This window comes from Phyllopteryx taeniolatus, chromosome 1, assembly GCF_024500385.1.
Source record: "Phyllopteryx taeniolatus isolate TA_2022b chromosome 1, UOR_Ptae_1.2, whole genome shotgun sequence".
In the NCBI taxonomy this organism is placed as follows: domain Eukaryota; kingdom Metazoa; phylum Chordata; class Actinopteri; order Syngnathiformes; family Syngnathidae; genus Phyllopteryx; species Phyllopteryx taeniolatus.
Window position 1 is genome coordinate 13,285,423 of NC_084502.1, and position 12,152 is coordinate 13,297,574.

The window sequence follows — 12,152 nt, forward strand, 5'->3', positions numbered from 1 at the left end:
ACTTCACTTGCGTTTTAGCATGCGACATAATAATACAGAAGTTTCATGGCTGCGCGTTTATGAGTTGAGAGCAGCTGACGAGTAGTGAGGCAAATATTCTTTGTACGGCAGACACCTTGAGAAGAAACACATTTGACTTCACCAAAGCCCTCCTATGTTTGGGTACGTGACCGATTTTACTCAGGCTTCTTTGGACTCGCGCAGGCGGCGACGGCGCTGACGTCAACGCGGCTCTCCAGTTTGCCTTGATACTCGAGCGCAACCCGCGCGCGCTGTTTTGAAAATGTGCTGCAGTTCTCCTCCAAATCGGGGGCGTCGCTATGGCTGGTATTGGCCAGGACGCCGCAGGGTGGAGTTTCCTCTGTATTTTATGGCCAATTCCGGTAGCTGTTTTTACTTTCCGGAACAAGGAACAAAGCAACAACAACGGCCACCGTGGAACACTGCCTGCTAGAACAGATGGACATCGATGCGCTTAATTATATTGCAAACTCGATCAAGAAGGCGGCGTAGGTGGTATGTGAAACCGAGGGGAAAGCTGAGTACGTCATCACAGTCGTCATGTGACTGAAACGGACCAATCACGAGAGATCGTTCTGCGCATTGCGACAATTCAAGTGTCGCATAGGGGCTGCGTCGGTCACATGATGCAATGCGGGCGAGAGCACGGGCCTTAAGTCCTCTCTGAGCACCTTTTTCACATTTTTCACCTGCATGACCTAGCCCTCCGCAGGGATAACGTTATGTGAGTTCATCTCACTGATTTGTGCGACGTTACTTTTATCGTCTCGGGTCCGACGCAGGCTCTACACCGTTGTCTTCGTTATTGCCATCTTCCCACTCGGTCAACCAAGCAGCTTCGCTTCAGCCTCCTACGTCCTTCGTGTAGATAATGGAAGCGTTTGGTGCCACATTAAAGCCCATTTGTCCAGCCCGGCGAAGCTTTTTGGGACCGTCTCCTTGGTTCAATTACTGGAAAAACCTAAAAGTCTGTGATTTGCAGTTTTGCATTTCAATTTGTTGGAATGAGGCGCAAAATGCGAATTTTGACACGCACATTGTGATACGAATCCAGTTATTTCAAGTCTTTAAAATTATAATTATGTCTAATATTAGCATTGGAAGTTGTTTTTTAGCATAATGCTAACTTACTCGCAACTTGTCGCTTCTTGTCGTTTTCTTTTTTTGGTTCTGTACTTTGCGAATGTCTTATATTCTTGCCATTTGGCTGCCAGCTGATCTGTGGCGTACCCATGTAAGGTTAAATCAGACGACATTAAGAGCTTGTTAGTCTTGCGAGGTTTACATACAGTATGTGGGGCTGAAGCTTTGGTGGTTTGTTTGCTGACAAATACTCAACTAGTATTTCACTGCAAGGTAGATTGCAGAAACCCCGCCGGCTTCTCTGGGCCCGAGCTCATCTAAGACGGACTGATGCAAAGTGGAAAAGTCTTGTGTGGTCCGACGAGTCTACATTTCAAATTGTTTTTGGAAATTGTGGACGTCGTGTCCTCCGGGCTAAAGAGGAAAAGAACCATCCGGACTGTTATGGACGCAAAGTTCAAAAGCCAGCATCTGTGATGGCATGGGGCTGTGTTAGTGCCAATGGCATGGGTAACTTACACATCGGTGAAGGCACCATTAATGCTGAAAGGTACATACAGGTTTTGGAGAAACATATGCTGCCATCCAAGCAACGTCTTGTTCATGGATGCCCTTACTTATTTCAGCAAGATAATGCCAAACCACATTCTGCACGTGTTACAACAGCGTGGCTTCGTAGTAAAATAAAAACTAAATAAAATACTAGACTGGCCTGCCTGCAGTCCAGACCTGTCTCCCATTGAAAATGCGTGGCGCATTATGAAGCGTAAAATACGACAACGGAGACCCCCGACTGTTGAACAGCTGAAGCTGTACATCAAGCAAGAATGGGAAAGAATTCCACCTACAAAGCTTCAACAATTAGTGTCCTCAGTTCCCAAACAACGTATTGAATGTTGTTCAAAGAAAAAGTGATGTAACACAGTGGTAAACATGACCCGGTCCCAGCTTTTTTGGGAATGTGTTGCAGCCATCAAATTCCAAGTTCATGATTATTTGCTAAAAGCAATCAAGTTGATCAGTTTGAACATTAAATATCTTGCCTTTGTAGTGTATTCAATGAAATATAGGTTGAACATGATTTGCAAATCATTGTATTCTGTTTAACACAACGTCCCAACTTCATTGGAATTGGGACGTTGTATTTGAATCTGAGAATTGATCCTTCAAAGACCTCCACCCTCAGTTTGCATAGGGACTGGTCATATAAGCTAATATCTGTTGGCAAACATAACGACACATTCTAAAAAAACAAATACACATGTTAAGGTGTTTGAAAATACAAAATACACCACTGAAGTGATTTGTGTCATAAATCTACCCCTTAAACTTGTTTTAAGGCGTAGGATTACATTCACCATGAAATTGAAAAGAGCCGCGTAGTGAGAGTGGAACATCTACGTAGATGACAATTGCATGATGTGACTTGTAGTTTAAACAGTGCATAGATGATACACATATTCATTTTGTCTGATTCTCAGCTTTGGATCATCATATTAAAATGCTTTATAATAACTACTTTCACTGCTGTTTTTTTTTTCCAATTTAAGATGGTCTATGATTTATTTAATTGAATGTTTTATTTTGCTGCACCCTGCATGTTTTGGCTTGCTGGGAGACATGGGAGACATGTCTGATTTGTATCTCAGCTCTCCTGGTGAAAGAAATCCTCGACATACTTGAGTTGAGATGTATTCCAGTGCAGCTCTGGTGTTATTGTGCCAGAGGGCAGCGCTGATTCCCGAATAATCTGTGGGAAGACAGATCTGCCATAATGTATCTGCCACCACTGCTATTTGTTACAACAAATGCTCTGTGCAGACTTTTTGCTCTAACCTGTGGGAATATCTGCACGTGAATTGGCTCCAATAAGGCATGCCCATCCTGCCCCTGCACTGATGCAGCGTTCAATTTTTGTTTTGTTTTACTATTAAAACTCCTGCCCCACACCTCATTTCCTTCTTTATGTCTGATCACTCATTTGCATCGTGTTTTGCAGTTCACGCAGCTCCTGCAACACCCTGGAGCAGATGCTGTATGTGATTTCTAATTGGATGAAGCAAATTACTGTATTATACATACCTATGCATCCCATAATGAACAGTTTACAGTGAGAATTATAGGTACAGATGGATACTGCAAATGGTACAGATCTACAGGCCTGCTTTTTTTTTTTTTTTTTTTTTAAGACAAATCCTTAGGGAACAATGGTTTTCCATGTTATGAGCGCCAGCTCCATCTCTATGGACCAACTTGCACAAAATTGTCCATATGGAGCTGTTTGGCCAGGAGCACTGAATGTGCATCAAGCAACATATGCTCCTCTTATATCCCCATAATCAAGAGCAGCAGTGGATTATTTCTTTTGGATTTAAAGTGGTGTTTTGCTTGAGTTGAACTTTTCTCTCCCATTTTACTGCCAACTTCTCAAATCAGCCACCCGAAGAATACACAGTCAGCTTTTTTCTGTCTTTGTTCGCATTCTCTTCAGTCTGAATATCCTAAAGTCTCCTTTGCTTGCATCCTTGTAATGTAGTCGTATTTAAAGACCCTGTAAGGCAAAAAGCAAACTCCAATCTTTTATGTTTGACATACCACGGAGAAGAGTGTTGTTAACAACCCTGCCAAATTCAAATGATTCAAAAAAAAATGCCGAGTGTTTCAAAGGAGAATTCCGAATGGTAAAAAAAAATCAAGCCGTTCTCTCAAATGATATGGGCATGTCTGCAGAATGCGCTTCAACTACGTACGGGGCGTGGTCAAATAACACAATAATGGATAGCATTTTGTCTAGCATCTTTTTTGAGCCTACACATAACTACGTGTTCGAGCTGCACAAATATTATCCGCTTAAAGTCTCCTGTGGTTGGAATATATGTATCTCACCGGGTAGTCGCGTGACTTTTCCACACTGTGAGAGTGAAGCGCTTTAAAGCGGCAACGCCATTGCAAAGCCCTGGTCCACACGCTGGCTGTCACATTGGACTTTGGTTTTTTCCCCCTCGCTCTTCTGCCTTACCTGTGTGACGTGCGCACACTCACAGCCGACAATGAGGCGCTCTAAAGTGGTCGTTCTAGCGGTTTATCCGAAGGGAAGAGGCATTTTTGGGGTGTAGGCGTAGCTAGGTAGCAAACAACTTGTCGTAATTGCGCCAGTTAACCACTGATGCGAAAGAAGGCGCTTTAGCCACGTCCCAAAAAATCTGGAAAAGTGAAAAGGTGAAAAACAGTTATGGCAATAACAGTATATAGCATAACAGTTAATGTACAGTTACGCAATATCTCTGCAATTCAGTACTACGTTGTTCTCAGTCTTTGCACGTTTACAGCAATTAAACATGAATACTACATTTCGAAACATCCATGACAATCAATACAATTGATTGACTTGGCTGTGGCGTGTTATTTAGGTTGTGCTCCACACATGTTTGCATCATCTCTAAGTAGGCATCCAGTCCAGTAAGAAACAAGCTAAACGTGACAGCTATCGATATCCACACACACACACACACACACTCATGCCTCATTTAGCATATAGTTGTGTAGAACCACAGCAGCTGTTACCATAAGATCATTGACAATGACTATTTTGCATTTGGCTCACAAATACGCTTCATCTCATCACCTTCCATCCTCGAACAGGACCTCGCACAATGCAGTCAAGTGTGTGCCCCTTATGTTTGACAATATGTGCATGTCTGCATATGTGAGCAGGAAGAAAGCAGTGTCATGAAATGGACATTGAAATGCATCCATGCATGTGTGGATGCGTGTGTTTTATAATGCTTGTAAACCGATTGTGAAGTTCACATTATAGCTTGGATGACTTATATTATGTTCTAAGCGCCGGGCTTGGTCATTGTAATAATCTCCCGGAATACCACATTGTGACATGCTGCAGATTCCTCCACAAAGTCCCCAAACGCTACAGAATCACTCAAGGGTGTTTATTGTGTCTAAATAATGTATACACACAGCCTTTTCAAGTTGACAGTGAAAAATGTGGGGTCAATTCCCTTGATAGATTGTATTGCACTGGAAAATAATTTATTCAAGCGCTTGATAAAATATGTGCAATATTCAATTCTTAGATGAATTTCCTCACTCTTTTGGGGATTGTTACTTCACAGTACGAGGCCTGCACTAATGATGCCGTTATGTCCTGCTCTTGTTCTAGATGAACATGGACATTTGAAAATATACCTGCCCAAGAAGCTGCTTGAATGTCTACCAAAATGCACCTCGCTGCCGAAGGAGAGGCACCGGTGGAACACCAATGAGGTAAAAGCTCAGATTGGTTTCTATTGACATTTTGATGAATATTTTAAAATTACAGCAACATGTCTGTGCCCTAATTTACATGCATATGCTGTATGTCACACATGTTAGTGTAATAGCCCCAAAATGCTATACTACTATAAAAACAGCACAATACAATAGAAATGCTTTGCACTGTGATGCCTGTTTTTTTGGGGGAAATTGAAATTGAATTGACTGAAAAACAAATGAGAGAATAAGGAAAGAAAAACAAGTGCTCGGACTCTTGATTTGCTTATTTGAAAGTAACACTCAAAATAAAATCAAACAAATAAGGTGTAATTTGTAACATACATATACTTTTACAAATATATATGGTGACTCGTGAATGGATAGATGTTGATAGTCGATGATGATGAATAGAAACTTTATGATGTGCATCGCATCAAGTGTGCATCTGTCATGTCTGCTCCTTGGTCCTCAGCCCAGTTATGAAAAAATGCAAAAGCTTTGTGTTTCTAATTGGCCGATGGTGTTACATGTTTGCCCTCTCTGACCTGCATTGTGCCGCTAGCAGTCGAAATTAATTAACACGGCTTTGAAATTGATCTCAAACTGTAATTCTAAGCCCTTGACGCGGCTAAATGCTGTCGGCTGTGTATTAAAAGTCACGTTTGGTTTTTTTAACAAAGCCAAGCCGCTGTGTTTCTGGTGGCGCGATATTCTGTTGAGCAGATAAGAATGGAGAAAAAGTCCGAGCAAAACACGATCCCAGCAGTGTTGTCTTATGCAAGTCAAAATGTTTTCTCCTGACAGAAGAGAGCGAGGAATCATTTTCTAAAATTGAGAGTGTTTCTCGTGCTGAGGGCGCAAACATAATCAGTGACAGGAAGGGAGTGTAAGCCTCTTGATGTGACGTGAACCTTTGCGAAGGGCATCTAGTGCGAAATGGTAAAACGTAGCCAAGTCAACACAAACCGACACCATAAATGCCGTAAATGGTGCTATTGTTTGACTGGGCGGTATGCTAATTACGTAAGGTCTTTGTTCAATGAACGATTGTATTGTTTTTTTTAAATCATTTCGGGACCGATTGTGAAATTGGACACTTGATGATCTCTCACGGCACACCGCTTGGGAGTCATTGTCATAAGCTATGGGAGTTTGTTGATAGGAAGCAAAAAAGAGTCGTAGATGCACACTTTGGAAATCCTGATGGCATCGCATCGCATCCCTGTGGTTGGTATTGTTGCGTTATGCTTGCATCATTTGGTTTTAGCGTCACAACGGATGCAAAGTATTGTGTCGCCAAATCAGTCACGCCCGAACCGTCCCAGGAGACGTGAACTATACGGTATCCACCTTATGTTGTGAAATCATATTCGATTCAGACATATGTGATTCATGTGGGTGTCATGAACATTTGATTGTATTGAGGTTACACCTCGCTTTTTTGAAACTTCAGGACATTGAGCGGTCACTGTTGCGATGAGGTGACCCGAAGTTAATATTTGACTCTTCATTTGATGATTAAATCTTGAGCACTGCGTGTGGTACCAGCTGCCTTCAAATGATCAACAACACTGTCTACTCAGAAGAAATACAAAACTATGTCATGACCGGAAACAACGCATTAGACATAGCTACACCAGTCCAATAAGTAGCACTTATTCACTTTTGTGCTGCTCAGGCACGACAAAAAGTAAATTCTCTCATGGCTCCTTTTGCTTTTTGTCACTCTGACACCATGACCTCTATTTTGCTAGACATTTCCGTTAAGATGGGAATCTTTGGAGAGAAGGACATGTCACACAGGGATGGCTTTAGACTTATATCCCCTTCATGCTCAAACACTGTCTGCCTCTTGTTTGGTTATGATGGCGTGAAGGTTGCAGGACCAGAGATGTCCTGGAGAATTACAATGTTCCCGACTGCAGTATGCAATGCAAAGCTCGGATTCAAACAATGCAATATTATGAGAAACTATTTTAACTTCTGTGAGGAAATGACAACATATAGAAATAAATAACTGCTCTTGGATATGCAAGTCAGTAATGGCTAATTTTGTAGTGGTACACTGGCCTGACTTCAGTTCGTGGGTTCATTTCCCACTCATAAATAAGTTACAGTATGCCTGTTAGAATTACGATGTCGTATGTCTACATGTATTTCTCCACCGTTTGCATTCAAATAGCCATTGCTTTAAGGGTCGTAGCGCCGCAACTATCGATGCTGTGTTAGCATTATGTTGTAGCATTTAGCTAGCTGTCTGGTTGTTTTAAATGTTTGGTCCAACAGTAAACTTCAACTGGGAGTGGCACTAAACAGTTTGAAGCTTCTTTTCTGAAGAATTGTTCACAATTTGCCAAACTGCTGCATATTGTGAAGTGAGTTGAGTTCACTGCTACCATCCATCCATCCATCCATCATCTGAATCGCATATCCTCACTAGGGTCGTGGGTGTGCTGGCGCCTATCCCACCTGACTCTGGGCGAGAGGTGGGGTACAAACTAAACTGGTCGCCTGCCAATCGCAGGGCACGTATTAACAAACAACCATTCGTAATCACATTCACACCTGCACGCAATTTAGAGTATTCTATTAACCTACCACGTGTGTTTTTGGAATGTGGGAGGAAACCGGAGCACCCAAAAAAAAAAAGAAACACGCATGAAAGGTGAGAACTTGCAAACTCCACACAGGGAGGCTGGATTTGAAAGCGGGACCTCGGAAGTGTGAGGCAGATGTGTTAACCAGTCGTTAACCATTCAGTCAAAGACAAAGATCAGCCGAATGACGACCCGATGTCGGGTCTCAAGGCGCCAATGTGTTTGCCGCATCTCTTCTAAAGGGTAAACCTTGACTTTTAACAAGCGGCTCAGTATTGCGTCATTTCAAAGCACTGACAAACAGCGCGTTAATACAATTCTGACAGTGACAATCTCTTCTCACTCAGTATTATTAAGCAAGGGAGTGCTGCTCGAAGCCCGGTTGGAGGAGCGCATGACACCCTCAGGCTGTAATGAACGACACGAGGCTCCGAGCACTGCGAGTTCTCAACTCAGCTTAGCGGTGACTGCTTCTGAACTGGTGCTGAACTGCACCAGACAAGAGAGCAGCTGCTCTCGCCTCCACTGGCCTGCTACACATTTGAATGGCCATGTTGTTAGGCCTTGCACCGCTGCCAGCAGAACCACAGCACGGTGCCCACTGTACATGCAAGGCGTTGCCAGGCAGAGGGTGTAACAGATGATGAAGAAGATGATCAAAAGCCTGGACAAATGCAATTAAAGGTGAGATTGGATAAACCCAAGCGCCCGTCGGTAACACTGTAAGATAGGTTGCTGCAACGACAAGCACGATTGGGTGCTCAGCGGCGGAATCGTTCAGTCCTTATCTTTGACTAACGTGCTCTTTGTCAGTGTTATCTGGGATGTTGCACTTATGATTTGTCACAACAATTCTTCCATTTGAATACAATTACAGAGATGAGACCGACATGTGTTTAAATGTGTCACATTAAACAACAATGGTGCCGTGTCTGTGCGCACTGAAGGTCTTTGGCAATAAAAGGCTCTCGCTTCTCCTATAAAGCATCGGCTTTTATGGACACAGACAAATTAGATTTTTGTGAGGTGTATGGCAGACCCAATACTTTGGCCCTTTTAGAATAACCTGACCTCATTAAAACATAGCATAAATGCTTTTGGTCCCGAGGAATTAATGTGACATGTTTAGAGAGGCTATTTCAGTTATTACACATACTAAACATGACCCGTCTGTGTTGTTTTCATGGATGTCCTCGCTCGTACCGGTCTAATCAAACACCGAGCCGTTGACATTTTTTTCTTTTTTTTTTTTTCTCCATCTTTAGTCGAGTTCTTGCTATGCATGCACATGAATTAATATGATTCCCACCAACTGGTGGTGTTTGTGGAAATGTTCATGAATGTTTCTGATGCAGTCACTGGAAGTTAAAGGTCATTTTATTTACTTTTTTACTTTGCATGTGTGTATTTTTTTTTCTTGGGTTGTCGTTTCGGGACCAGTGCCAAAAACGTCAATCAATAATATTGATTATTTGTCGTGAATATCCTTTCAGGAATCTTTGAACAAAGGTATGTTTTTCATTCATATCTTTGAACTGAACTCCTTATGGCAAAACGCCTGTACAATTGACTTTGGCGGTTCAGAGAGCACCGTTTGTCAGGAATAGCGTTGCCTTTTGACAGCTACTTCGATTTCTTTCTTTAGCACAATCACCCAGGGTAATTGATGTATTTGTGAGGAGGCAAGTGATCATATAATTTGATTTCGCTGCAGAAGCTCTCCATTGCAGTTTACTAAATACGTTTCATGCTGTGTTTTCCCCTCATCACATCATGGCATTTAAAAGTTGGACGGAATTGCCCGCTTGACTTCTTAGCAACTTCCTGTGAGCTCGATAAGTTTGCTGATGAGTGCTGGGACTGCGAACAGTGAATTTGTTAAAGGAAACCAGCAGTCAGGTCTTTGTAGGTGTCCTGGTTGCTGTCCTGCACTGCATGTGCGCGTGCATCAAGGAAGGCTCTGTCATATCCTCTGAAGGCGTGGATATTGCGTGACCTCCAAGGTAGCAGATGCAGGTCACTTCACCCCTTGTGGGAAGCCTTTAAATTGAACCCAGCTTGTGTCTTCGATTTCTTACACTCTTCTTCCTCTGGTGTCCTGAACTCACCCTCACTCTCTTTTCCTTCACATGTTCACTGAGCTGTAAAGCTATTCAGGTGTAGATGTGACGATTTCTACATTTTCCTGGCAATTGCCTGTTCGGGCGTTTTCTGTGTGGAAGCAATTTGGAAGAGAGTTGAATTGCATCCATCCATCCATCCATCCATCCATCCATCCATTTTCTGTGCCGCTTATCCTCACTAGGGTCGGAGGCGTGCTGGAGCCGATCCCGGCTGACTCTGGGCTAGGGGCGGGGTACACCCTGAACTGGTCCCCAGCCAATTGCAGCGCACATAGAACCAAACAAATATCCGCACTTGCACGCAAGCGAGAGGTTGAGAAGGTGCAGATACAAATTCCAAAACGATACACAATATCCTTATGAGTCAGCAGACAGTCCCTTGTGAATACTGATTTGAACTAATTTGCGATGCTTACGCTCTCAAAATATATGTACAAATATGTAAAAAAACAACAACAACAAAAACACAAAGAGTGTCTTGTGGATTTATTTGAGGCACAAGAACATTAACTTGTCTTCAGAGCCCAAATAATATAATAATGCAAATTGGACAAATATGGAAACGAAACTTCAGCCTTGACGAAGGTCCAATGTGCACAAAAAACATCACACAAAACATACAATCCAAGGAAGGAAAATTTAGTACCACAGCGCCAAGAGAACACAAAAAAAAATTGAAAGAGATTGCAAACAAAATTAATGCCAGCTTTGCTCTTGTCACTTGTACCCCGGTGGAATACAAAAACAGCGGTTCAACATCCTGTCGGAAGTGTCAGGAGATTGCAGCTTACAAGAAAGCCACTGCTAAGCTATATTACTTCAGTTTGAATTATGCATGTTACTTCAGATAGCATATTGCTCGGGAGAAGTGCTATATTGTTCAGCCAGTGTGCTTAATGCTTGGCGACGGCGATCAAGATTTTTAAGTTGACATCACAACTGTAGAAATTCCTGGATATCAGAATCAGAATCATCTTTATTTGTCAAGTATGTCCACACACAAGGAATAGTTGGAGCAGCTCGAGTATGACAACAGACAGTCAATTGACGAACAACACTTTTGAGACATAAAGACATTGACAAAAACAGTCACTGAGCAGTCAAGGGTTCCTCGTTATCTGGTACAAATTATTATTATTATTTTTGTGACAATTGTGCAAAAAGATGCAGAGTCCTCTAGCAATTAGAGCAGTTTGAATGACTAATATAGCAATAGTCCGGTGCAATGACCATTGTGCAGAGGGCGCCGAGACTTCAAGGAATGTACGCGGTTTAAAGTGACTAGTAGGGCGATAATCCGGGACAATGCCGATTGTGCGAATGTTGCAGATACTCCTCAGTCAGTGTGCAAGTGGTGCAGATGCTACTCTGGCATGAGTGGCCAGTATCGGTCAACAACAGATATGCAAATAGTGCAGCGTGGCGAGACGACTACGGTGAGTGCAGGAGTAATGTATCATTGGCCCCACAGAAATGTGCCAACAACCTCAAGACAAACAAAATTGGCAGCATGTTGCAATGGGATTGTAAATGAGCTGTTTAAGAAGTTGATGGCAAGAGGGAAGAAGCTGTTGAAATGTCTGATAGTTTTAGTTTGCATTGTTCGATAGCGCCTACCTGAGGGAAGGAGCCGGAAGCGCTGGTGACCAGGATGTGGAGGGTCCAAGAGGATGATGCATGCTCTTGTCTTAGTTCTGGCAGCGTGCAACTCCTCAAAGGTGGGTAGGGGGGTACCGACAATCCTTTCAGCAGTTTTGTTTGTCCTTTGCAGTCGAAGTTTGTCTTTTTTTGTAGCAGCACCAAACCAGACTGTGATGGAAGAACACAGGACTGATTCAATGACCGCTGTGTAGCACTTCCTCAGCAGCTCCGGTGGCAGGCCGTGCTTTCTCAGAAGCCGCAGGAAGTACATCCTCTGCTGGGCCTTTTTGAGGACGGAGTTGATGTTGATCACCCACTTCAGGTCATTCCCAGGAACTTGAAGGTCTCGACGGTTGGCACAAGGCAGCTGGACAGCGTGAGGGGCAGCTGTGGCGAAGGATGGCTCCTGAAGTCCACG

General features: G+C 43.0%; 1 protein-coding gene across 6 annotated transcripts in view; it reads left to right on the forward strand.

Moving 5' to 3' along the window:
* camta1a (calmodulin binding transcription activator 1a) overlaps nt 1-12,152 on the forward strand; it is a 358,960-nt gene that overhangs the window by 10,519 nt on the left and 336,289 nt on the right. For all 6 annotated transcript variants that reach the window (XM_061773510.1, XM_061773500.1, XM_061773518.1 and 3 more), the window contains exon 3: nt 5,282-5,385. In XM_061773510.1, coding sequence (XP_061629494.1) covers nt 5,282-5,385 — 104 coding nt within the window. The remainder of the gene's footprint in view (nt 1-5,281; nt 5,386-12,152) is intronic.